Genomic DNA, 25,639 nt, shown 5'->3' on the forward strand with positions numbered 1-25,639 from the left:
CACAGCAGCTTATTTTCAATTCAAACATCAAAGAAAAGGCACGTGCTCTGATTGGTCAGTGGAGGCAGAAGGTTCCTCAGGAGTTACGCATCATAGTGACTCAGTAGGGTCGGGTTAATCCGATGCCAAGTGGTGCTGTGATCAAAGTTAGCTACTAAATACATTTTCACAATGGAGTGAAATCATGTGACAAGCCACACCCATCAAAGTGATAAAAGCACAACAGCAATCTTTTATTTCTGACAAACAAAAGATGCTAGCCAGTTAGCTTGGTTGAGCCTAATGTGTGTCTTGTGTCTGGTAAATAAATTCACTCAGAATCTCTGAAAAATCCAACACTAATCTCAGAATTTTCCCTACTTTATAATCCAGAGGCACCTATGTGAAAATTTGCCCTTCGTTGCAATTGCCTACCCGTTATCGGACAAAACTGCATGGTCACCGCCCCCCCATCTAATTAATCTCTGATTATTAGGAAATGATAAACAAACCTATAGAGTTGCCCACCAGTCTTGAGCAGAGTTCTGTGAACAGTCCTGTGAGTTCTGAAGGACCGATACCTTTGACTACCCATCGTGTAGGTAAGCAGACCTTTCCCGCAGGGGCAGCTAACGTCCCACGCTGATGTTACAGATCTTGCAGCTGGGGTCTTTCTTGGCGTTGGCGGTGGACTGGCCCGTGAGCTGGTGCCCGCCGATCCGCGTCACCGTTCCAGAGCTCAGCTCCACCGGCTCGGTGTAGATCACCTCCAGGATGACGTCCTGAGCGTGACGGAACGATAACAGGCCGCCATCCTCCTCGCCGCAGGTCAGAAAGCGGTTGTCAGAGCGACTGAGTGCCGGAAGCCTCCCTTTGCAGAACAGGTCTCCTTTGGAACCGTCTGGAGCCAGGACGAGGATCACGTAGTGGTACGACGTGTACATGCAGTAAAAATCTGCAAAGTAGATGTTGGTGTTGCGGTTGAAAAGGACCTCCGCTCCCACCTGCGAGGTTTAAACAGTTAGCTCATTACCTTAGTTCGGTAATGTTAGCGGCGGTGCAGCGGTACAGACATGTTAGCGTGTGGGCGGAGCCCGATCTCAGAGGAGCTGGAACGCATACCTGGAAACGGTAAGGTCCATACGGGGAGTCTTGGGGGGGTTTCCCAGTGTTGAACTCTGTATTGCAGCTGAAGAAAAGACCCTCCAGTTTACCGCTGATGGGCGAGCCGTGGCTGCCGCTGTCATCCTTCATTGCCGGCAGCATCCGCCGACACTCGGCATCTCTGGACCGATAAGACAGGCTGAAACACACATAGACAGACAGTCGTATCTGAGCAACAACAGACTCAAATTGGGAAGTTCGAAAGCGGGGGTCCCCAAACTTTTGCCTGTGAGGGCCACATAACTTTTCCCATCTCTGATGGGGGTCTGGGGTCAGCTGGTAACAGGAAAAAGATTGACGAACTCTCCATCAGGGAAAGGTTTAAAAAGGTCAAATACACATATATGAAGAAAAAAAATCAAAATGCATCTCTGGTATTGTTCAGGGGCCGGGCCAAATGTAGAAGCGGGCTGTATCTGGCCGGCGGGCCGCAGTTTGGGGACCACTGTTCTAAAGCTTAGAGTCGCCCTGCTGGAGCCAGAGCCTGGAGGAGCCGAGCCAAGAGGATACAATGATTTAATTCGAGCGTGTGATTGACTCACACACAGGAAGTAGATTTAGAACCATCTCAACTATAAACACAGACCCACCCAGGCTGCAGGAAGTACTCCTGCTGTTGGTTCCTGTAGAAGACGGAGAATGGCAGCATGCGGCCGGCGATGTTCTCGGCCTTCTGCAGCAGCTGCTCTAGCTGGACGCTGGAATAATCTGAGAATCAAACGTTGAGACACGGAGGATTCAGAGGGTTTAGGGTGAGACCGAGAGGCAGCTGAAGGTTCCAGCAACCATCACAGGTCACCTGCAGTGCAGAACTCGATGATCTCGCTCCACTGGGACACGACGTATTCTCCATCCAGCTGTTTGGCAGCGGTCTGGACAGACACGGTGTACTCCGTCCGAGGACTCAGGAACCAATGACCTCTCACCGTCATCGGCAGAGGCACCGCCTTGGCCACCAGCTTTGTTGGGACATCCTGGACAAAGAGACAGGAAGTGGAGGAGTTCAGCGATCCTGACTGAACGAGACCCAATCAAAAGCTGAGCTTGTGACATCACAACCACCTACAGCCAAGGCAATGGACAACTTTACGATTCACTCTCTCACACACACACACACACGTCTTATTTCTTTCCAGAAGGTTCCGTTTCACGGACCTTGAGTTTGAACTTGTTGGTGTCTCTGTTCTCCCTTTTGTTGAGGTCGATGAAGTAGTGTGTGATCCGCTCTTTGCCTCTGGCCTCCATGTCCCAGCTGATCCAGAAGGAGTCACAGGTGACGTTACTGATCCGGATCTGCCGTGGGACTGGCAGGTCACCACCGTCCCCGAGGCCAGGGTCCATAGACTCTGCCCCTGGAAGACAGATGGTGCGTTGTTGGAATTTATCTTATATATTCGCATGTTAATCTTGATATGAACACCGGTAGCATAGATGCTACTAATGTTGACATTTTTAGCACTAGCATTAAGCCAGCTAGTTAATAACAAGAAAATTCTCATAAGCTTAAAAGAAAGCATGCTAGGAAGCAGACATGCTGGAATATAAGGTTAGCGTTACATGTTGACTATATTAGTATGTTAATTGTATTCGTTTAGCATTAAACAGGTGCTGAAATGTGCACTTTGCTAATGCAAACATGGTATTTTTACAGCCTCTGGTCACATGGGTTTAACACCAGCTGTTTGTTGGGATAACAGCAGATTAAAGTCGTGACATGTTGCGGTAGAAAAGGATTAAAGCAACATTTCAGTGGTAGTTGTGGTTAACTGGGGGGGGGGGGGTTCCGCCGATGAGGTAAGATGATTATAGTCCCGCCCTTCATGGGTCTGATGGTCTCTGTAAATGTCCAAATACAGTTAACTGTTAAGCAACACCTGTACTCCACATGCTAACACGCTAACATTAGCTTTTGTGAATAAAGCCAGTATAAATTTGGGAAGAGGTGTTAACATTAAAAACACGCTCGCATTAGAAATCCCACAAAAGCCTCCGAGACCATCGAGTGAAAGAGAAAATCCCTCCATCCTGTCAGTGAATGGAGGAGGTGAAGAATCCATTCATCCGCTGTGGGAAGAGTTTTTCACGCTTGTTTTCTCCAGATTCACCCGAATGAAACCGTCGCCAGAGTCCAGCTGAGAGAAGAAGAGTCACAGCAGGAAACTTTTCACGGAACACCAGAAACACTGTGGAGGAACCACAGCCGAGATCCAAACAAGGTTCTGTTAGAGCGTCATTGCTGCCCCGTCCTGATGGAAAATTCAGGGTCCACTTAATCTGGATTTTCTGAAATCACCAGATTATTTTTCCCTCTCTGTCTCTCTCTCTCAGTCACACACACACAGTCACACACACACACACACACACACACACTGACCTTGCTCACACAGCAACTCGTTCTGGAGCTCCACGTTCAGTCTGTCCTCATCCATCTCATCCATCATAGCCATCAGAAGCAGAACCACAGAGAGAACGAGTAAACCTGAGTGCTGCTCGCTCTATCACTCTGTTAAAGAGACTCAGCTGAGTCAAGGAAGAAGAGAGAGAGGAGGGAGAGGAGAGAGAGGGAGTTAGAGGGGGGAGAGAGAGGGTAGAGACGAGAGGGGTAGAGAGAGAGGAGAGAGAATGAGAGGAGAGAGAGAGGAGAGAGATGGGGTAGAGAATGAGAGGAGAGAGGGGTAGAGAGAGAGAGAGAATGAGAGGAGAGAGATGGGGTAGAGAATGAGAGGAGAGAGAATGAGAGGAGAGAGAGAGAGATGGGGTAGAGAATGAGAGGAGAGAGAGGGAGAGTTAGAGAGAGGAGAGAGGGAGAGAGGGAGAGTTAGAGAGAGGAGAGAGGGAGAGTTAGAGAGAGGAGAGAGGGAGAGTTAGAGAGAGGAGAGAGGGAGAGTTAGAGAGGGAGAGAAAGAGAGGAGAGAAGGGTCCCATTTGTGACCACTAGAAAGACGCCACCCACACTTCAAATTCATAGAAAAACTTTATTAACAGGTTGAAAACAAATATTTACATCTGACGTTACAGTTGAAAAATCCTATCTCCAAATCTTCCATCTGATCAGTAAATGTTCACAGGAGACTGTTTGACAGGTCTGTCGGGAAAAGAAAAATTCCAAATTCATCAACAGGACAGTTTTTTGTTTTTTTTTTACTGAGAAAATGAGATTCCATCCTCACAGACCTCTAGTCTGTCGGGTCAAACCGTTGACCCGACAGCGCTCACGTGTCTGCTGGCGTCCCGTGTACTCTGACGCGGTACAGACAGGTGTACTCTGGGTGTCCCCAGTTGGACGTCACCTGGATTTCCACCATCTGGAAGGGTCGGTCGCACACCTCCTGCCCAAAAACGCAATGTTCGCGCCCCCTGCTCCTTTGTCCTTCCTTAAACGTCACATGTTTACTGGAGTATTAAACCACTCACGGTTACGGTGAAGGTCTGGACAGCTTCTCCGTCCTGGTCGTAGGTGTAGGCGCCCAGCAGCTGGCCTCTCTCCTGGTTCTCATCGTCCAAACCCTGGAACCAAACCCCCGCCCCTTAGTGTCCAATAGGAAGCAGGCGCCAGGGGCAGCTCGCACTCACGTAAACGCTGAAGTCTCGGGGGGCGCTGTCCATCTTCCCGCTCGGTGTCAAAGCTTTGGGGGTGTGCTCCAAGGTGACGGCAGTAGGGAAGATGGGCATGGAGAGGCGGATTACCAGGTAACCGCTGGAACCTCTGAAGGCCCAACAGTTTCCCGGATTCACGTCAGGCTTGAGTTTAGGAGCAGAGGAGCGAACAGCGTCGTTAGGGTGAACAGAACCCCCCCGAAAGAACTTGGGTCTGGTCAGATCTTTACCTGGATCACAGCTCGAGGAGACTGCGAGAAATACCAGAGAGGAAATCCGAAGAGGCTGAGCAGAGCCACCTTCGTCCTGTAGGTCTCAGAGCAACGAGCGACGAGGACGCTGCCCCCTGCAGGACGGGCACAGACACGCAACTCACAGGTGACTACAGCAAATGAGTCAACTGGGAAATCATCAACAGTATCGACATTGAAAGCGTCGATAATTTTGAGTCATTGTGCCAAGTCCGTTGGGCGGAACCATGATTCTGAAGAGCAAAGTTGGTCTTTTATAATATTTTGCTTTACTATTCCTGGTTGTTGGTGGTTCTGACCTCCAGACTCCAGAGCAAAGTCCGACATGCCCGTCCTGTCCTCAGAAAAACGACGCAGAGCGTTGTCCACAATCACGCGGACGTCCTGAAAGAGACAGGAAAAGGAAGTAGAAACACCTCCAATGTTAACTGTTGCTACGGCAACCTGCGGCGTCACCTTCTTACCTCCCGGCTGACGGCTGCCCCGGTGCCATCGCGGACGTTTCCCTCCAGCTGCCTACTGATGTTCTGCAGGATGCTGAGCTCCAGGGAAGCCAGCGCCACCTGCAGGTCGGCCCTGCTCACATAATGCTGCGACAGCCACTGCAACAAAGACGCGGGGGGGGCCACATCAGCAGAGGCCCCGCCTCCCTCCGTCAGCTGGCTGCCGTAGATCTGAGCCTGAATCCCGTCACGGATCTGAGAGGAAATCTGAGAGGAGGAAAACTTAAAAATGTATCACATTTCTCGACTGAAGTTCCTGTAAATGTTTTCCCGTCTCACCGTTTGCTGGATTTCGTCCCCGTGTCCCAACAGCCTTGCGACATCCCGACCGACGTCCTCGAGAGCCGCCTCCAAGCGCTCGACCTGAGCCAGCACGCCGTCCTGGAGCCGCGGCGTTCCCCCCACACTGCAGGAAGTCAGAGCAGGTCAAAGTTGAGCCGCAGGAGACGCAGCCAACCAGGAGTGGTGGGGGAGGGTGCTACCTGCCAGCTTCCTGTTTGCTCTGAAGTTCCTGCACAGTGAATCAGAGAGTTAGACTCAAGCTGCAGCCTAGATCCTGAGAGGGGATCCGTCCGTACCTCTGTCCGTGCAGCCAGCGCCTGCAGCTGTGACTCCAGCCGGTCCACCCGAGAGGTCCGACTCTGCCGCTGAAGCGCCTGCAGATCGAATATTTAGTCGATATTCCCAGCAGTGATGATGATGATGATTTCCAGGCTGTTGATTTCAAACGCCAGAACTGTGACAGGACGGGTTCAGTCTGACCTGCCGTCCTTTCTGGTCCAGCAGAGCCCTGAAAGGCTGCAGCTGATGCTCCATCATGCTGGTCAGCCAGGCCCCGCCTCCGCCGCCGCCCTGCAGGACCTCTGTGTACAGCTTCATCACCTCCCTGTGTCTCTGCTCCGCCCGCCGGCCTCCAGCCTCCACCTGCTCCCAAAGCGCCGTCACACTTTGCTCCAGCCGTACAAGCCTCGACTCGTCGTGCACCTGTTCCTGGGAAGGAACAGGAAGTGGTGAAATAGGTCCTCCACATTTAACCCCCAACCCCGTGGTTGCATTAAATACACAAACCGAGGTCCAGATGGTTTAATTGTTCTAGAGTTACGGAATTCAGTACCTCTGCTGGAGGTTCACTGTGGAGATGCTCCTGCACTTCTCTCCTCTCACCCGTGACGCCTTCGTCCGATTGGCTCAGGGAGGACGTGAGGTCGGCGACGAGGTTCAGACCGAGTGTGTCTGCCACATCAGCAGCTGGCAGGAGAGTCGGCAGCACAGCTGGACTGAACCAACACAGACCTGGAACAACAAAGAGCTCACGTTCTCTCAAACACTCAGAGACTCTAAACTGGAGTAAGAGATGAACATCAGGAAGTTACAACAGGGATTCAGCAGTGAAACAATATCCAAGTATTGGCATGTTCGACAGCTTGTGTGATGTCATCAAACAGCGACACAGAAAACCTACTGAAGAGCAGCAGCAGAAGGATGAGAACCAGGACGGGCCTGAAGGAGCAGAGGAGAAGGAATTTAATGTAAACACGAGTGACGCAGAATCTTTCTAACGTGGGGCAACGTACCAAGTCAGGAGGTCAGAGGTCACGCATGGTTGGTGCCTACGGAACCACCTGAACGCGTGACCTGTGGTTTTACCTGGAGACAGACGGACATTTGAAAAACAACATCACTTAAGTGATGATGTCATCACACACTGGAAGACCCGACGGGAACGACTGAAGGATCCCTCTTAATTCCTTTGGCCTTTCATGTCAAAACAGGGACACAGACATCAGGAAGGAGATGAAACAGAACCAGACAGGAAGTGAAAACACACGGAGCGCTGACACACACCAGAGGACAAAAAGCGCGGAGGTCGGGAGACACGGTATTAACCCACACAGCGTCACATGTTCACACACGTTTCCTGAAGCTGCCGCAACAGTCAGCTGAGGCGGACACGAGGCAGACGGGAAGCGAAGGAAGATGGAGAAAACCGAAATCATTTAACCTGTGACAGCAGCAGCACTCCGTGTCAGCACCAACAAAGAAGAAATCACAGGTGACCGCGAGGGCGAGGGGAGGGTCTCCGAGCGCAGTTTCTCCTCACAGTCGTCACCTGTTGATGTCGGGACGACTTTAACTGACAGGAACAACAGGAGTGGCACCACTGGAGGGTTATTCACCCTCTCGGATAAAAAGGAGCCACGTTGATGGGAGAAAACTATGAAAACGGAGACGAAGGCTGAAGAAATTATGCAAAGACTCAAAGTCGCCACATCACAGGTGAGCTCGGCAAATAAAAGAGCAGCAGCCTGATAAAGATGAATCGTGCTCCTCTTGATTTTCCTCCTGAAAATTAACACTAATTTTGTTTTCTTTAGGAAGTCAAAAAACGGGAAAACAGGAAGTCAAATTGTAGAAAATGTGCGACTCACACAGAGCTCCATTTGGGTGAAGATCCTGGTTCTGTCTGGGTTCCTTTAGGCTCATGACTCCGCTGTGACGCTTCGGAGCTGCAGTTGAAAACAAACAGAATCAGGACTCGTTGTGGCCTCGGACCAGCACCGGCGCAGACTGTAGCGGCACAGATTTGCATTTTACCATGGAAACAGCCAAAGTGAGGACGTCGGCATTTGTTTGAGAGAACCTGACCACATGTAAGCAGAACCAGAACCTCATCACATAACCCCCCCCCCCCCAGGTCTGTTACGGTTATCAGATTCTCGTCATGTGTACAACAACGTCCAAACTGTGGTCACGGACAGGTTCTGCAGTAAAAACTAATAACTCTCCAGCAATGGTACAGCTGGACCTTTGAGGCAGGTGGGTGGTCATTTGGTTCCGTAGGTTCCGGTCCCCGTCACGCTGCCCTTTAAACCCCTCAGATAACTCTATTCCTCTGTTTGGAGGCTCTTTTACTTTACTATTTCCATCTTCCCACAGCATGTGCAGGCAGCTAAATGGATGGGTCAGTTACACCGCAGTTTGTACCTCCGGCTGCTTCGGACTGGACCTTCAGGCGCTCCCGACACACCTGCCAGATGTGCGAGAACAAGAACACACAGCAAAGAGCAGCTCTCCTCACAGCCAGCAGACACCAGTCCAACCAGAGCTGCAGCACATCTGCAAGAGTCAGACCTCAGTCAAAATCCACACCAGCACATTCCAGGTTCCACCAGTGACTCAGGCCCGACTGTGGTTCTGGAGCCAGAAAACTTGGTTCCTCAGTGGAACCTTTGTTGCTCTCCAATGTTCTCACAGAACCAGACAGACGCTTTGTGAAAGCAGCAGCCGAGTGAGGAGTGAAGAGGTGAATGGGCCCAGACCCCAGTGACAGGAACAGGAAGTGACAAAAGAATAATGACACGGCAGGGATGCACCCGTGAGAGCAGCACATGATCGCTCCAGGAAAACAACGCAAGCGTGCACATTTGCAGCAGAGCAGGAAACAAAACTCACAACTAAACAAAATAAGACCGTCCAGAGCTTTGAGAGATTCATCTAGAATCCACTCAGCACTTGTTATTTTTACTTTTATTATTTCCTGCTCAGCTGTTTGAGCTCTACCTTCGACGCTGTGGCCTTTCTGCAGCAGAACGTGCAGAAAAACCACCCAGGATGCCGGCATACCTGTTGGACAAAGGAATTATACACATTCCACTTCCTGTTTAAGTTAAACACTAGAGGGCGCTCCTTTGCACCATCAGGCTGCAGAATACAGAAGGGCCACAAAACCCAACTAACCCCCAACGGCCACATAAAGCATCTGCGCTGTCAATCTGCAGACCCTCGCCCGCAGAACTAGAACTACTTTTGCAAGACCAGGTTGATTAAACGCACTAGAAAGTACCAGAAATTATAAATAATTTGATGGATTGACACATCATGGAAGCGTAGTGGCTGTAAACAAGACCTGGAGCGTCTCGCTCGCTCTGGAAATGCAGCTACTAGAATGGGAGGGCATCTGTGCCATGCTATGGGGAAATTGGGGGTTAGACTTTAAAGACGAGAGTCACCATCAATACTACAGAAAGGATTCTGTGACCACTCCAAAATAAAATACCACCTAAAATATTTTACTGTGAAAGCTGAGAACTGTTTCCTTTCCCCTCTCACCTCGCTGTGCCTTATGTTTCCGCACTCTTGAGTAGACGGTTGAAATTTCTGAGCTGCCAGGTGCCGATGCTCTGGGCGCTGTTGTGCAGGAGGGGGGCGAGGAGATGGAGCACGTGGACTCCTTCATGTTTGGCTCGCAGTCATGACAGTAGAACCTGGTGAGTGCCTGGACTGGCTCTCTGGAGTCACAGTCATCTGGGCCAACCAGAGTGTGGTCTGCCAGGACGGTGCTCTGATCAGCAATGATGGTGCTCTCTGAAAATAAAAGGGATGTGGAGATAAAGGTGTAGTTATCTCCCCTGGTGGCTGAATGTGGATTCTACATTAAAGGAATCCTAATTTTATAGATGTTTGATAATTAACGTCACAACTGACCTTTGGGGTCCATGTCATGGTCCAACCCTGGAACATCGCGTCCAAATAAACATGAGGAAAATCCCTTCAACATGGACCAGATATAAACTGACAAATAACTAATGAAAAACAGTTTCAAGAGTTGTACCCCAGTAGGAGTCCACCAGAGTGTTCTCCCGAATGGAGGAGTCCTCTACCAAAGAGGACAGCAGGGAGGCGTCGCTGCTGTTCAGCTTATAAGGAGAATCCATGAGGAGAGACTCCGAGCAGGAGAGGGAGAGCTGCCGGGACCCACGACATTTCCCAGACCTGCAGGAGCGACACAAAATTCATACGAGTTAAAAAAAATGTGACGGTAAATGTGCCAACTGCTCCAATAGGTTTATAGGATTTGATAGAATTTTGTTACATTTTAAGAAATTACACTGTTAGTTGTTAGTGTTAGTAGTTTTTATTTTTACTGTGCTCACAGGAAGGCATGAACCCTCACCTGGAGCTCCTCCAGCTTGCTCCTCCCACACTGAAGGAGGCGCTAGAATGTGGCAGACTACGGTCCAATAGGCCATCGTCGAGCCTCAGGCTGCGTCTGGACATGGTCCTGACTTGCTGCCCTGAGACCGACACTGCAGAGGAGTATTCAGAGCTACGAAGGAGAGAACAGCGTGAAAAAGTGGAAGAAGATGCGACGACATCTCAAACAAACCTAAATGCTCACTAGCAAACTTTAGTGTGATATCAGAGTAACGTTTTCGTTGGAGACCGAGTCAAACGAGTCCACACCTGGCAGCTACCAGGTCGGGTGTTGGTCCACACTCTAGAAAGAGTTGTTGAGTGAAGAATAATGAGTGTAAAAGCGGCCATAAATGTTTAGGTCAAAGTCTCAGCTTCAAACAAATCAGTGAAACTAAATAAATCCATCCCTTAGACATATAACCAGCAGCCACATGGGTTCCAACACAACCGGAGGTACACACAGGTCAGTCCAGCCCCAGCTCTGCAGGTCTTCGTCACACATTTCAGACACACCAACGGTGCACGCATATCCACACACGTACAGAGAACACTACTGCTGCACTTCCTGGTCACAGGTCAGGGAACAGCTTAAACCAGATCCAGTTTAATCAATCATAAACTGGATGAATTGTGTATTTGATGTTACCGCGGAATGTCCCCAAAAAGGGTTTGTTTTAGCTTTGCAACATAAGGTTACCGGAAAGAATATGAAGTTCTGATTTTCAGAAATTCCATTTCAAACTATGTTGCTTTTAGTATTCAATTGTATTGTTACAAAACTTGATTTTAAAAATATACATTTTTTAGTTCTTTTTTTTGTAGTTTTGAAGATTGAATTCTCACTTTATTGGATTTTTATGAGGTTAAAACTAAAAAAAAAATGGTAGTTTGTCAAAAGAATGAGAAAGAAAAGAAAAGATGCACCTGAGCGTGAAAGGTGACCGGATCACCTCAGCTGTTATGGGCCCTTCAGAGGTGACCTGAATTAACCTGGAGCCCGACTCAAGCTGGTAATCCACTCTGCACAATGCTGCCGCGTTCAGCGTTCACCAACTGGAGGACAGAAGACAAAAAGAATTTCATACTACACAAGTTTTCCAGGGAAAAACCACAATGGTTGATAGTCAAATTAAACTGCAGAGGGCAAAACTGTTCCTTTGAAAAAGGAACATTTCAAATACTGGGTCATTTAATTAGAATTAAACATTCATAATAGACATAAAGCCATATATTGATTGGAGTTACTTGAATCAGTAGTGAATAAGTCGTTAGAACTCAACAAAACTCGGCTTAAACTCACAATAAATACAAACGTGTGTGTTTTCCCCACGTGCAAACCAGCCATTTAACAACCTTGAGCCTCCCCAACCAATCAGCGTGCAGGACAGTCTGATGACGTCCCACTGAGCCAATCACAGACGGCAACAGGCGGGACCCGCGAATAATTAAATGGTCGATGAGATTGCGTTGGCGTCTAATTAAACTCAACAAGCATGACATAAAACAGAAACAGCAACAGAACCGACAAAGCAGAGCCGTAAATCATAACGGCGGCTCTGTGACCCACAGCGGGGTTTAAAAGTGTCCCACCGGGCTGGTCGGATCAAGCTGCGCTCGAAAGGTGGCCGCGATTCCCTCCCAAAAATTTAAGCTAATGATCTAAATGTTGATCGTAACTTACAATTACTCGTTTAAAGAAGACGTCATCTAATTGTCGACTGACAAGCCACAAAATAAATAGATGTCGCGGACAGTAGCACTTTTCTGTCGGTGGGTTTAACCCGAACCGCAGCAGTTTCTTCTTCTACGATTTTCTTCTTCTTTTTCCCTCTTCTTCTTCTTCTCCTTCGGGATTCCATCGAGGTTGGCCAAGAGCGTTAAGATGCTGCTACTATTTCGAGCGTGACCTTAAAAGTGAACTTAACTGATCTTAACCAACAATGTGAAATACTGTCACTACACTGGGTCAATAAAAATCATTCATAAGAGGGATCTTGGTAAATTCAAAACTGTATGCTGCTTGTAAAGGCAGAAGGAATCAGAAGAGTCAAGTCCGTTTGATCCAAATATGTTTTTTTTTAATTCATATGAATAATAAAAATGAACATGGTAAGAGATAATCTGTGTTAGAAGCTTTCCAGATTTGTGGTGGCCTGAACTTTTATTGTCTTGTAACCAAACCTGATCCCCTGATAATCTCCAGTGACACAAATAAGCACCTGAAGCCAGGAAGATCACCTTCATATAGAATTTCTCTCCATGTTAATGAATCAGTTGGATCAATCAACAGTTTCTTTTTTTTTAGAAGCCTAAATACACAAAATAATGAGTTATATTTGGAATGTTTACTGTATTTGTGTCGTTTAATGTGGATCAATAAAGATATTACCAAAAAAATCCCGGCGTGAACCGGATGTAGTTGTCCCGGCTGAGGTCACCATTCTTTTTGACAGTGTTGATCCACGTGATTTCAACTTTTACATAAAACAGGTTTGAATATTGTTATATTCTTCATATTACATTCATACCACAATAATATCAATTGGAGGTTTTCAGTTTCCGTCTGTTGGTGTATGTTTGTGATGTGTTTTTGCTTATTCCACGAGTTAGCTCGCTAATTACGTTAGCTAGCACGGCTGGTTGTTGGAAGTCTGCTCTTTTTTAGTAGAAACACCCGAAATACAGTATATTTCAGTAACGAATAATAAAAACTCACTTTTCTTTACCTCGGAAGGTCCCAAAGGCAAAAGCGCCTTGGATTTTAAAAAGTGTTTTAGAGTTTAACGACGTCTTCATACATGGTCCTTGTTCAACTTTTAGCAAGTTGCTGTAACGTGCGTGCAGCTGTAGGCTGTTTTCGGGGGAAGAATAATAATAAAAACATTCCAGGATCAGATTTTCATTTAGAGAGCTTTTTCATTTTTCCTTTTCTATTTTAGTTGATGCAGCGTGTGATTCTTCAAACTCAGTGACTTAATTTAAGATAGATGTAGGATAACCTGCATGAAACAAAATCTATCTAACTAGAGTTTGCTTTCTTGGTTGTAAATGAAGAACTTTCTACTTTTTAAAAACATGACGGCATATGACGTCCAAATTTTGCAAATTATGATGGAGTCCAGGCTTTGGTTGGTGGAGGGATGAATATATTAATTTCAAAATCTTTCTATGTTAAAAAATGTTTTGGTGAAGTCTTCAAATCCATGTTGAAAGTTTCATTTCAAGTTGAATTTAAAAAGTAAACCTGACCTTTATTAAACTGCATCCTGGTGTAAAGTTTGAAACTCCAAATAAATTTCCTGAAAATGATCTGAGAATATTTTTTCTCTTTGTGATTCTTGCTGCATAATATTAAAGTATCAACATAATAATTGTGTGCTTTTTGCTTAGACAGCTTTGCCATGACGTCATTGGCCCACCAGCTGAAGAGGCTTGCACTGCCTCAGAGCGATCCTTCGCTGCTCGCCCGCAAAGAGGTCGCTTCTCTGCTCTTTGACCCTCAAGATGCTGCCACCATGGATAGAAGCACCTTCTATGCCCTCGGTAGGTCGTGCATACCATCAGACTTGTCATTGGTTGCTTGTCCAGCCTCTATCTGTAACTCCCCTTTTCTCCTGCAGGCTGCACAGGACTGGAGGAGCTGCTGGGAATTGAACCAGCCTTCCTGGAATTTCAGGAGACGCTGTTCAGTAGCGCATCATTGACAATGGAGCGAAGCGTTCAGTCCAGAGAAGTGAATCAGAAGCTGGACGGCAACATCTCGCTCTTCCTCGCTCGCCTTTCTCCATACTTCCTCCTCAAACCTGCTCACAAGTGCATGGAGTGGCTGGTTCACCGGTACGACTCCCGTGTTCCAATGCTGATCAAAGATTGCTCATATTTGCTTCCTCAATAAAATTTAATTCGATTTTTAATGAGAAAAAGTCCACCCAAATGTTGCCTCTTTAATTGCATTTTTTTTTTCAGGTTTCACGTCCCTTAAAATTTCCTCAGGAGCAGTTTCCAGTTTGTAAAATGATAAATTTCTCTTGTGTTGCAGTTTTCACATTCATCGATACAACGTTGACAGCCTGCTGGCCTGCGCGCTGCCGTACCACAACACCAACGTGTTCGTCCGTGTGCTGCAGCTCCTCGACATCAGTGACGCCACCAACCGCTGGAACTGGCTGCACTGCCTTCAGAAACCAGGCGTACCGTTGTCCAAAGGAACCCTGATAACTCACTGCTACTCAGATTTGAGCTTCTTAGACTTCATCTGCACCATGGTGACCCGGTCCATAGAGGTGACCTAGTGTTCTTCTTTTATAAATGAAAGTGCAGGTGCACATCTTCTGAAAGTGAGGCCATTGAGCCAACATCAGAACTCCTCTGTGTTTCCAGGCATACTCAGGACCTAAAGAAAGTTACTCCCAACTCAGGGTCATTTTCTCCTTCTACGCTTCAACCATCATCCCAGCTGTAGAAGCCATGGATAAAGTTTCTGACAGCTTCATCTCCAAACTTCTGCCATATATTCAGAAGGTATTCCACTAGCCTGCTGCTTAGTTCTGAGAAAAACCTCACAGAAGTATCTGCTTCACTAATGTGACGCCCAAGATACTTTCTTCTGCAGTGCAGGAGCTCACCTGTAGAGGGCGAGCAACATATTTTTCTTTGAAGTCTGAGGGAGACTCACAGAACACGGGACCAGCATTGATACCTCACTGTGATGACTACTTCCTGTTGTTGTCGCAGGGTTTGAAGTCAATGTTGATGGACTATAAAGCCGCCTCCTACATGATCGTGGGCCAGCTGGCAGTGAAGGTGGTGATGGAGGCGAGCCTGGTGGACACGCTCGCTGTGCACATCAGCAAATCTTTGCTGAAGGAGCCCGTGTTGGCCAAGGAGGGTGTTGGCTGCCTCATCGTGCTGCTTCAGAACCAGAAGGATGGCGCAGTCGGTCCTAGGTGAGCACAGCAGACACATCTCCTTCAGGTGTGTTCTCATGTGTTGAGGATGTCTCTTCATCCACAGAGCTTCCACCCATCTGCGCGTCATGCCAACACTCGTTTCCACGTTGGAGGTGATGGCGCTGACGCACGACGTCGGCCCGCTGCTGCACTACCTGCTGCCTCACCTGATCCGTGCCGTCTTCACCTGCAGCTCAGGTGAATGAAGCTGACTCTGGAGTCTCTGAAGAGGAAACGAGTGTTCACCTTTTTGTTTTCTGTTTCAGCTGAGGCGCGTGAGCTCGCCGTGCTGACGTCCATCCTGCAGTCTCTTCCTCTGACCAGCGGCCTGGATCAAACTGTGGCTCGGTAACGCGAACCCTTCTCTTCCCGTTGATGATGTCAGAAACTGCGTCACCTTTTCAGTTCTGCCCTTTTGCTGATGCATTTAAAATGAGTCCTTGTTTCTGGGAGATTCTCCAATAGAAGTTTCTTTGTTCCTGTTCTTCAGTTTGCTTTTGGATGAATATGTGAGATTGACAGAACTCTCTGATGAAAACATGACCACCCTCAACCAGCGACTGCAGCCTCTGATCCGACTGTTGGAGTCCAGGTACCTGAATATTTTGGACCCACTCTTTTGGTTTTGGTGGTAAAATTACAAGCCAATTAGTTGACATTTAAAGTAGCTGCACTTCTCTGTAATCTTTGTCTGTTTGTCCATCCCTCATCAGATACTGTGTGGCTTTGGACACCGTGCTTGGAGGTCACGTGACTGTCGGAGGAACTAAGCAAAAACGTCTCTTCCATGAGTTTCTCTCCCTGACAATGAGTAGTGGGAAATACCAGGTACACTATAATTCATGTTAAAATAAATTGAAACCGTTGGAGTTGCTGATGTTTGTTTGCTTGTAGTTCTTGGGTGACTCGGACACGTCGCTTCTCCTCAGTCTGAAACACCCCCAGCCGTCCATCAGAGTGTCGGCTGTGGAACACCTGATGAGCATCGTCACGGACAGACAGGTATGACGGGAGGCCTCACTTCCTGTTAGCAGTCCCAGAGAGAATTATTTCTACAAAACTCAACTCGTGCTCAAATGACACTGACTAAAGCTAGGTGAATTGTTTCCCTTTGACCCCAGAGTCTTAATAATAATAATCCAGACCTTTAGCAGCTAACATTGCTGAATGGTCCACCTTTGGTTAGTAGTCTTGGTTTTAGTTTTCACTGTAGCACAGATGACCTCATGTAGAACTCATGTTTGTCCTGAGCAGCACTGCAGCTTAACCGACACCTTCCTGAACGATGCCATCACCGACCGACTGAAGGATGATGTTCCAGAAGTGGTGGCCGCTACTCTCAAAGTGGTAGAGGTTAGCGGGGATGGGGTTGATCAATTTACCCTACGGGCCAGTGGAAGTATTTCTCACATTTGCATGTATCTTTGTTCAGTTGCTGTATGACATTCTGGAGCCTGAACACATCATGTCGTGTTTACTGTCGGTGCTGCACAGAGCGGAACCGTCAGATAAGCAATGGTCAGTGACGTACACAAATTTCAATATTTCAAAAAGGATTTTTTTCATTTGCAATCAGCAGACAATTCAATATGTTTGCAATTCAATAATCGATGACTGGCCTTTACCATCGGGTAATCATCATGTTTGCTCTGTCATCTTCAGGCTGCCTGTGTTGATAGAGGTGGTGCGTTTACTGTCTGATCCCCGCCTGGGAAACGGAGATGCTGAGCTGGTGCAGAGTGCCTGCTGGAGGCTGCTGCCGTTTCTGGTCATCACCTCGCCCACCCAGTCCAGCCTCGCCGCCTGTGTTGCCCGGTCTCCTGTCATTACCCAACACCCTTTGACCCTGAACTGGGCTGAAGGTGACTGTTCAAGGGTTTATGAGAGTAGGCTAACATCCGTGTTAGCTTCGATGTCATTAGTCAGTGTTAGCTTGTTTAGCAGCAAGCAGTATTCTGCCACCTCTAACAGGCTACAATTGTAAAAATGCTAAGCTTCGACATGCTTATGTCAACATTTTTAGCCTGATTGTACTTCCTGTCCATACAGAGCTCGATGAGACAATGAAGCAGAGTTCAGAAGCGAACTTTGTAGGTTTGGCCAACCAACGTCTCGTTTCCACGCTGGTCAAAAACTTGGCTAACATGGAGCACTTCACCAGACATGATGCTGTGAGTTTTATTTTGAAAGGGATAATTTCCGGTTTCAGCAATGGCTGTCGCGTAACCCGTGATGTGTTTACTGTCCAGCTGGAGAAACTAGCATTGGCAGTGGAGGAGCAGCGGAGTGGTGACACCAGAGCAAGAGTTTCCTTCCTGGTGCTGACTCAGACTCTGCTGCTCAGCCTGGGTGAGCTGAAGGAGACGCAGCACCTTCTCACAGCCCAGAGGGTCTACCTGCTGCTGGAGCCCCCCCTGCTGGAGCTGATAAAGAACAGCAGCAGCCAGGTTACACTTTAATCATTTAAGTTAACATCCGTCTACCACCAGACGGAAAATAAAGTCAAAAGATTTTTGACTGACAGTTTGTGTTGTTCCAGGAGGCGGAGCCTAATCTTAGTTGCCCTCAGTCCTTCTCTGCAGCGCTGACTGCTTACCTGAGCAGGTGTGACGGCCAGGACAGATACTTTGGCTTCACCCTGCTGTCGCTGCTCAGAGACTTTATCGCCGCCCTTAGGTGTCATGACATGTCATTTAAAGGTAAAAAAACCCCATCCTTATCACATGAGTTGTTTACCTAGTGGGCATCACAACATAATCTATTTTCCAGACGAAGTTTGGTGGAACCCTGAGAAGCTAGACAGCCACACCTGCTGCTACCTGAGCCTCACCTGCCGCCTCTTCAGCATTACCATCAATGGTGGCATGGAGGGACCTGCAGCCAGCACATTCAGAGCCCTAATGAAGCTGCTCATTAAGGTATGACATCACTTCCTTGTGGCTGCAATGACATAGACAGCTTTTACAGAGACTTGCGGCCATTGTTTCAGGTTCACCTTCCCAAGCCACTGATGCTGTTCAGATTCCTGTGTGTTCTTTGGGGACACAGCAGCAACGACAACCAGCTCGATGCCCACATTGACGTCATCCTACAGACGCAGGCCTTGCACATGGGCGGAGCCCTGCTCGCCAAACAACCCGTTGCCATTCTTGAGGAGCTGGCAGCTGCTAACTCACCTGGTGAGAATCCAGAATAGGCCCTACCTGAATGAATGCGTCGGCAGAACTTAAACCAATGCCAACTTCATCATTTTCCTCTGAAAAATGCCAAAATCAGGATGTGTTCATGACGTGCAAGTTTAATTACATACTGTTTATTTATTAATCTCCTTTTCTCTCTCTCGTTCTTGCCCTCTTAGTGGTTCCATCTTTGCTCTGCTGTCTCTCCTCTCCGGTTCAGGAAGTCCGAAGGTCGTCCTTTGGTGCCCTGCAGAGCCTGTCCAGAGCCACAGCTTCTCCCTTCCAGCCCATCATGAACAAGCTTCAGAAGACAGCAGACGAGCTTATAGCAGACCCGTCGTACCTGAGCCAGGTGAGACCGAGGAGCCACAGCATCACCTGATTCGTGTTTGTGCTTCCTGACGTGTTTTGTTTCTTTAGGCTCTCGGTAACTTCCATGAGAACATCGTGACCAGTAAAACGAAGCAGCATCCAGCACTGCAGCAGCTGCTGCAGAGCATTCAGGTGCTGTGCTGCCCGTCGTACAGCGCCGTCGCCCTTCTGCGGGTGATGAGTCAGGTCAACGGACAGGTGAGGAGAAAACACCTTTGCACACGCTCAAAGGAGGTCAGAACTGGTCCTGAACCCACACGTCGTCTTCTCTCGTCAGTGGATTCTTTCAGCATTACTTCCCCTCCTGGAGCGTTTGCTGGAGCAGAGCAGCCCAGACACCCCCAACCTGCTGCGAGCCGAGGCCCAGCTCATGCTCCTCATCCTGAGCAAGTACAACGAGGCTTCTGCCCCTCTGCTGGCCCAGGACCAGAACTGTCTGGATCTGTTCATCAGAGCTCTGAGGAGCTCCACCCAACAGCACCCTGACATTCCCAGCTGCCAGATCTATGCCCTGGAGCAGGTGAGCCCAACCTGAATCAGGCTTCAAACCAGGATAAAATCCAACTAACAGCGTTTCTCTGCAGATCACCAAGCCCTTCTTCTCAGCTGTTGAGGATGAGAGTGTGCAGCAGAGGCTGCTGTCGGTGATGTTTGACCTGCTGGCGGACAATCCAAGCCCACTAGTGGCCATCACCATCAACAGCGTCTTTAAACGGGTGAGCAGAGATAATTAAGGATCATCATGGTTATTTTAGCTTTCAAACCTAAAAAAAAAATCAGAGTTAAAGTCTGTAAATAAGGTTGTAACAACTGTATCAGCAGAGTCATGTGACACTTTTTGTTTTAAACAGATATCTGTGGATGGTCAACTGGTGGCCAATGAGCTCGCCCCAACAGCGCCATCTAGCGTTAGCATGACGGTGCAGCAGAGCCGCCGGAGCCGACTGACCCTGAGGTGACCCGTTCATGTCCCGCCTGTCCTGTTTCTCCAACCATTGATGCACACATGATCAGTCAGAACCCGATCAGCCCTTAAAGGTCATATTTACATTTTCAGGAATCCCCAAAAGAATGTTGAGGTTAGTCCTGAAGGTGGCGCTGTGCCGTGGCAGAGAGTTTCTCTTATCCTGGAGCTGCTGCAGCACAAGAAGAAGCTGAGGAGAGCCCAGATGTTGGTGCCGGCGCTGTTCTCCTTACTCTCCAGGTAACGTCAGAAACCCGATTAGATCTTTTTAGAGAAAAATGTCCCAAAGACAAGTGAACTAAATCTCTAGAACTTTATTTAAACCTGAAGTGGGTCTGATCTGTCGTCAGGAGTCTGGAGCCGCACTCGGCCGATCACACAAACATGGAGTACACCAAGCAGCTGCTGCTCAGCTGTCTGCAGAACATCTGCACCAAACTGGCGCCCGACGGAGGGCCAGTGGCCGCAGGTCGGTCAACAAGTTGGAAACGCGCTGACACTTTTAATTTAAAGCTTCTTATCCTCCACGTTGGTTCTTTCAGATGTTCTAGATGAAGACAAGTTCATGGTGGAGCTGGTGGTCCAGTGCATCAGAGCGTCTGACGTGCCGCAGACTCATCACCACGCCCTCCTGCTGCTGGGCACTGCCGCCACCATCTTTCCTGTGAGTGACCTTTGTTTGAGCACCTGGGGGGGGGCAGATTGGACCTCTGACGGCTTTTTATTCTCCAGGAAAAAGTGCTGCTGAACATCATGCCCATCTTCACCTTCATGGGCTCCAACATCATGCGTCTGGACGACGCCTACAGCTTCAGAGTTATCAACAAGACGGTCGAGATGGTCATCCCCGCCCTCATCCAGGTCAGCCAAACAGGACGTTGCGTGTCACTTCCTCTCTGATCAGGCCTGAGATCTGTGGAGATTCCTATTGATAACAACCTGCGTCTTCAGGCCCGCCGACTCTCCGACGATTCCTCGTCTCACGTGGACGCCGTGGTGACGAGGATTATTCACGTGTTCGCCGACGCGCTGCCTCACGTGCCCGAACACCGTCGGCTGCCTGTGCTGGTCCAGTTGGTGATGACGCTGGGCCCCGCCCGCTTCCTGTGGGTTCTGATGCTGCTCCTGTTTAAGCTGCACGCCACACACACCGCCAGTGCCACCAGCGAGAAGGTAACGCGTCGCCACCCTGGCGGTAACGGCGAGACGGTCTCACGCATGTAAACGTGCGCGTGTTGGTCCGTGCAGGACGCAGCGCTGGAGAAGGATGTGGACTTCTGGATCTCGCTCTGCTCCCAGTTTGAGGTCGGCGAGCAGCTCGCCTCACTCAATCACATCCTCGGTTTTCTTCTGCAGCTGCCTGAAGACAAAGACGAAGGTGCGGCGAGCACTCGCCTTTTTATGGGGCGAGACGGGAACATCTCCTGTAAGATCCCGTTCTGTCCGCAGGGGCGTCGAAGCACGGCACCGGTCGGCGAGGAGCCCAGAAGAAGAAAGAGGAGAAGATGGAGGAGCTGATCTTCAGCGTGGAGGCTCACAGCAGCAAAGAGCTGCGACACTTCAAGTTCATCAGCGTGTCCTTCATGGCTCAGCTGCTCGGCTCGGCCAGCTTTATCGGGAAGGTGAACGACGCCCCGCCCCTTAATACTGACATTTATCCGTTAGCTGGCACAAACAACCAAATATTTTGGATTTATTCGCTCATTTTTATCCGTTAAAAGCGCCTTCATGTTCCGCTGTCGATCAGAGCGAAACCTCTAGATCAAAACAATCATGGCCACAGACATAAAACACATATTTAACTGTTAGCTTCTGAGTTTAAAGTCTGTTTTTGATTTATGACACCAACAATAGCAGAAGACGTAACGTCAGAACAATCTTTGTTTTTCAAGGTTGCGGGCGGCGATGATGTCATCGACGAGTCTTTGCAGCAGCTGCAACAGAAGTGAGTTCCTGTGTGTGTGTGTGTGCGTGTGTGTGCGTCTGCCTGACACGGACGTCACTGTCATGTGACCTGCAGGCTGCTGGAGGACCTCCTCAGGTACATTCACAGCGTCGCTCGATCTGTGGAGGAGAACGCCGACAAACCCACCGCAAAGTTCTGGAGAGTTCTGCTCAACAAAGCCTACGATGTTCTGGATAAGGTGTGTACGGATGTGACGGTCAACACTGGCACGAGTCTCGACGGACGCCATCTTACCGCTGCCTTGCGTCATCCAGGTGAACTCTCTGTTGCCCACGGATACGTTCATCGTGGTGATGAGGGGCCTGATGGGAAACGAGCTGCCGTCGGTCAGGAGAAAGGCCATGGAGCTGCTGAACAACAAACTGTTGCACAGGACGCAGTGGGACCAGGACCAGGTGACCGCCGCTCACCTGTCCACGCCATATAATTGTGTACGCCATTGTTGTTGACACGGATCTCCCCTCCCTCAGGTCGCCGCACTCATGCAGCTCACCAGCGACCTCCTCGGGGTTGTGGGCAAATGTCCCGGCAAGGTTTCAGAGGCAGAGGAGGCTGAACAGGCCATAAACCGACAAACGGCGCTGTACAGTCTGAAGCTGCTCTGTCGCAGCTTTGGCTCCGCCCACCAGGAGGCGCTGCTGCCCGTCCTGGCGCAGTCCGTCGACATCATCTCCTCACCGGAGGAGGAGAAGAACGTGGCGGGCAGCGCTCTGCTCTGCATCGCCGAGGTGGTGAGCACGCTGAAAGCCCTCGCCATCCCGCAGTTACCCAGGTGAGAGCTCAGCAATGACATCACCCGCTGAACAGGAAGTGGGAATGTCGTCATTTTGGCGAGAAACACAAACTCGTTGTTTAAACCGCTGATTACCCTGATCAGGTTGATGCCGGCAGTGTTGGCTATATTGAAGGACAGGAAGGACCTGCTGACCAACGAGATCTTCCTGCTGAGTGCCGTCACCGCCCTCCAGCATGTTATAGAGACGCTGCTTCACTTCATCAGCCCGTACCTGCGGGACGCCACCTCCCAGGTGCATTTAATGATCGGGGGAGTCATTTCTCGCTGGCCTGAGGATAAGTGATAAGGATAAATAAATTTAGCATGTTAGCATGCTAATATGTTGGTATTGACAGTCTAGTTTGGGGGAAAAAAAGTATCAGATTGAGGATTGTTGTGATGTATGTGACCCGTATTGGTCGCTAATTAGCTAAAGCGTCATGCTAACAGTCCCTGTTTGTAGGTGTGCCGGCTAACACACTTGGCGGAGACCTCGTCCTCTTCAACAGCCACGCGGCTGTCCACGCGTCTCTCGTCCATCAGGACCACCCTCGCCACCAAGCTGCCACCTCGGGTTCTCCTGCCCACCGTCGCCAAGTGTTACGACGACATGGTCATTGACAGGAAGGTGGGGGCGTCTTCAACCGTTCTATTCCCATGAGCCAGTGGGATGAATCTTCCCCACCTGACCCACGGGACCTTTTTTTTGCAGGGCCAGCTGGGGGCGCTGATGAGTATTCTGAAAGAACACATCTGTCAAATGGAGAAAGACCAGCTCAATTCCCACCAATCGGAGCTCACTTCCTTCTTCCTGATCGCGCTTGACTTCAGGGCGGAACACAGTGAGGTCGGTCCGGCGGTCGTCCGCGGTCAGTCCCTCGCTCTTGATGTCGCGTCTCGACAACAACTTTGTGCCTTGTCTTCAGGACGACCTGGAGACGACGGCGACCACCGAGGGCTACGTCATCGACTGTCTGGTTGCCATGGTGATGAAACTGTCTGAAGTCACGTTCCGGACGCTCTTCTTCAAGGTAACGCTGCGACTCGCGCGGCTGTAGTGGGCGTCGGCTGTGACGGCTGATCCGGGCGCCTCGTTTGTTTTCAGCTCTGCGACTGGAGGAAATCGGACACTAACGAGCGTCTGCTGACGTTCTGCCGCCTGACCGACCACATCGCCGGCCGGCTCAAAGGACTCTTCGTCCTGTTTGCAGGAAACCTGGTGAAGCCGTTCGCCGACCTGCTGCGGCAGAGCAACAGCTCCTCGGCAGGTGAGAGCGGCTCTAATTTGGCCTTTTGTCTTTTTTGTTCTTTTACAGTTGTTTCCTTTGATTCAGTATCTTTTCTTCAAGTTCTGAACAGCTTTTCACCTTGTTTACTCCTCCCACCACCACCACAGCTGATGCCTTGTTTGAGTCGGGTCAGGGGGAACAGAAGGTGGCGCTCTTGCTCCAGTACGTCCTCGACTGTCTCCACAAGATCTTCTTGTACGACACTCAGAGGTTCCTCAGCAGAGAGCGAGCGGACGCCCTCATGGGCCCGCTTCTCGACCAGGTGACCCAATCAGCACCATTACGTTGACTCAACCACTTGACCCCTAGTCCAGGTGACCCACTGACAGTCCCAGGAACCAATGATAGACCCTGGACTAGGTGACTAAATCCCAGTGGACAGAATTCGGACCTGCTGACTGACTTTGGACCAGTACCACAATCTGGACCCGGCTCTTCTTCTGCTGTCGGTGATCAGTTCCACCTGTTTGTGTGTTTACAGCTGGAAAACACTGCCGGGGCCCCCGAGACCTACCGACAGAGGGTGACTGGGCACCTCATCCCCTGCGTGGGCCAGTTCGCCGTGGCCCTGGCTGATGACACCCAGTGGAAAACCCTCAACTACCAGATCCTGCTGAAGAGCCGACACGCCGATGCCAAGGTGGGACCGAATCTGTGTGTTGACGGATCGATCCACGTCCCCGCCCTGGTATTGATCCGTGACGTCGTCACTGTTGCCCCCCCCCCCCCCCCCCCCCCCCCCCCCCCCGTCTGCCCGAGCAGGTGCGTTTCTCATCTCTGTTGATGCTGATGGAGCTGACGTCCAAACTGAAGGAGAACTACATGGTGCTGCTGCCGGAGACCATTCCCTTCCTGGCCGAGCTGATGGAGGGTGAGCACACGCGCACGCACACACACACACACACACACACACACACACACACACACACACACACACACACACACACACACATGCTGATGAGATGCAAAGTATGGAAAGTCGGTTCCTTGCGACTGCAGACTGACCAGTTACTAAGTACAGGGACAGGCGGACTTCATAATCCTTAAATTGTAACTCATCTGGGTAAATTATCCATCTCGTGTTAATGTATGACCAGTGTCGATCTTCATATCTTCTGGTCGCTCATTTTTCTCTTTTTAATGTTGTTTTTTTTTTCAACATGTATGCAGAGATGCTCCACATTTGTTAGAGATGCTCATTTATTCTCAGCTAGTTCTACTAAAAACACAAGCTTTAAACCTCAATTTGCTCTTTAAGTGATCAAAAACTGCGTGTCTTTCCAGATGAGTGCGAGGAGGTGGAGCAGCAGGTCCAGAAGGTGGTTCAGGAGATGGAGAACATTCTTGGGGAACCTCTGCAAAGTTACTTTTAACTGCACATGAATGATGAATGATGGGAAACTTTCTAATGTTCAATAAACTTCCTTCTCTGATGTCCAAGTGAGGGTGTGAGCATGTTCATGATCAAAGCTCCTTGGCTCTGGTCCTTTGCAGATCCAAGTTCAAAGTCCTGTAGGACCTGCAGGACCCGACCTCTGACCCCCACGCAGCCGGTAACTCTGATACTTGTGTTTTTACTCTCATTTCTACCCTGCGGTGAGTTTTTGGGACTTTTCCAGGAGCGCGAGGTAAAAGTTTGACCTCGCGTTCAACCACACTTCAAAAAACAAACAT

At 49.3% G+C, this 25,639-nt stretch overlaps 3 protein-coding genes across 12 annotated transcripts; 1 reads left to right on the plus strand and 2 right to left on the minus strand.

The window, feature by feature from the left end:
• Positions 1-27: 27 nt before the first annotated feature.
• LOC101075791 (phytanoyl-CoA hydroxylase-interacting protein-like) lies at positions 28-3,735 on the minus strand. The gene is made up of 6 exons (XM_029839896.1): positions 3,518-3,735; positions 2,299-2,495; positions 1,943-2,117; positions 1,734-1,851; positions 1,102-1,282; positions 28-983 (listed from the first exon to the last, which is right to left on the minus strand). Exons 1-6 carry the CDS (start codon positions 3,588-3,590, stop codon positions 609-611), a joined length of 1,119 nt encoding a protein of 372 aa, XP_029695756.1. The 5' UTR covers positions 3,591-3,735; the 3' UTR covers positions 28-608.
• A 363-nt stretch (positions 3,736-4,098) lies between these two features.
• LOC105417877 (SUN domain-containing protein 1-like) lies at positions 4,099-12,292 on the minus strand. Of its 9 annotated transcripts, none has more exons than XM_029847839.1 (23): positions 12,153-12,292; positions 11,396-11,524; positions 10,449-10,601; positions 10,107-10,267; positions 9,980-10,006; positions 9,605-9,859; positions 8,480-8,611; positions 7,924-8,001; positions 7,497-7,604; positions 7,069-7,141; positions 6,957-6,994; positions 6,609-6,787; positions 6,257-6,484; positions 6,073-6,150; positions 5,977-6,005; positions 5,774-5,900; positions 5,456-5,689; positions 5,291-5,375; positions 4,971-5,086; positions 4,717-4,884; positions 4,558-4,650; positions 4,318-4,472; positions 4,099-4,228 (listed from the first exon to the last, which is right to left on the minus strand). In XM_029847839.1, exons 3-22 carry the CDS (start codon positions 10,550-10,552, stop codon positions 4,356-4,358), a joined length of 2,430 nt encoding a protein of 809 aa, XP_029703699.1. In that variant the 5' UTR covers positions 10,553-10,601; positions 11,396-11,524; positions 12,153-12,292; the 3' UTR covers positions 4,099-4,228; positions 4,318-4,355. The 9 variants fall into 9 exon arrangements, with proteins under 9 accessions (XP_029703699.1, XP_029703698.1, XP_029703682.1 ...); XM_029847838.1 differs by having other exon boundaries at positions 5,456-5,701; positions 6,257-6,478; positions 12,153-12,291; XM_029847822.1 differs by having other exon boundaries at positions 5,456-5,701; positions 12,153-12,289.
• Positions 12,293-12,879: 587 nt separating this feature from the next.
• heatr1 (HEAT repeat containing 1) lies at positions 12,880-25,405 on the plus strand. Of its 2 annotated transcripts, none has more exons than XM_029839641.1 (44): positions 12,880-12,961; positions 13,862-14,014; positions 14,092-14,308; positions 14,511-14,754; positions 14,852-14,992; positions 15,206-15,417; positions 15,485-15,618; positions 15,687-15,768; positions 15,911-16,012; positions 16,134-16,248; positions 16,315-16,422; positions 16,675-16,773; positions 16,853-16,938; positions 17,083-17,282; positions 17,470-17,591; positions 17,670-17,867; positions 17,960-18,119; positions 18,190-18,338; positions 18,410-18,599; positions 18,779-18,951; positions 19,020-19,169; positions 19,249-19,491; positions 19,556-19,687; positions 19,823-19,926; positions 20,029-20,175; positions 20,286-20,404; positions 20,478-20,599; positions 20,668-20,796; positions 20,887-21,108; positions 21,184-21,313; positions 21,385-21,557; positions 21,828-21,880; positions 21,956-22,079; positions 22,156-22,296; positions 22,372-22,673; positions 22,779-22,929; positions 23,140-23,304; positions 23,389-23,523; positions 23,603-23,707; positions 23,782-23,944; positions 24,073-24,227; positions 24,447-24,605; positions 24,728-24,836; positions 25,250-25,405. In XM_029839641.1, exons 2-44 carry the CDS (start codon positions 13,873-13,875, stop codon positions 25,336-25,338), a joined length of 6,396 nt encoding a protein of 2,131 aa, XP_029695501.1. In that variant the 5' UTR covers positions 12,880-12,961; positions 13,862-13,872; the 3' UTR covers positions 25,339-25,405. The 2 variants fall into 2 exon arrangements, with proteins under 2 accessions (XP_029695501.1, XP_029695503.1); XM_029839643.1 differs by having other exon boundaries at positions 12,909-12,961; positions 13,866-14,014.
• The last annotated feature ends 234 nt before the right edge of the window (positions 25,406-25,639 follow it).

The sequence above is a fragment of the Takifugu rubripes genome, chromosome 1 (assembly GCF_901000725.2).
Source record: "Takifugu rubripes chromosome 1, fTakRub1.2, whole genome shotgun sequence".
Lineage (NCBI taxonomy): Eukaryota > Metazoa > Chordata > Actinopteri > Tetraodontiformes > Tetraodontidae > Takifugu > Takifugu rubripes.

Bases quoted from the DNA above. Each gene is read 5' to 3' on its own strand.
- LOC101075791 (XM_029839896.1), bottom strand. From the start codon at position 3,590: ATGGCTATGATGGATGAGATGGATGAGGACAGACTGAACGTGGAGCTC. The intron at 2,496-3,517 runs GTCAGTGTGTGT...TCTGTCTTCCAG, and splicing joins CGAGTTGCTGTGTGAGCAAG to GGGCAGAGTCTATGGACCCT. The intron at 1,852-1,942 runs GTGACCTGTGAT...TTTGATTCTCAG, and splicing joins CATCGAGTTCTGCACTGCAG to ATTATTCCAGCGTCCAGCTA.
- LOC105417877 (XM_029847822.1), bottom strand. From the start codon at position 10,552: ATGTCCAGACGCAGCCTGAGGCTCGACGATGGCCTATTGGACCGTAGT. The intron at 5,702-5,773 runs GTGAGACGGGAA...TCCTCCTCTCAG, and splicing joins GGGACGAAATCCAGCAAACG to ATTTCCTCTCAGATCCGTGA. The intron at 5,376-5,455 runs GTAAGAAGGTGA...TGTCTCTTTCAG, and splicing joins GGGCAGCCGTCAGCCGGGAG to GACGTCCGCGTGATTGTGGA.
- heatr1 (XM_029839641.1), top strand. From the start codon at position 13,873: ATGACGTCATTGGCCCACCAGCTGAAGAGGCTTGCACTGCCTCAGAGC. The intron at 14,015-14,091 runs GTAGGTCGTGCA...TTTCTCCTGCAG, and splicing joins AAGCACCTTCTATGCCCTCG to GCTGCACAGGACTGGAGGAG. The intron at 16,423-16,674 runs GTATGACGGGAG...TGTCCTGAGCAG, and splicing joins GCATCGTCACGGACAGACAG to CACTGCAGCTTAACCGACAC.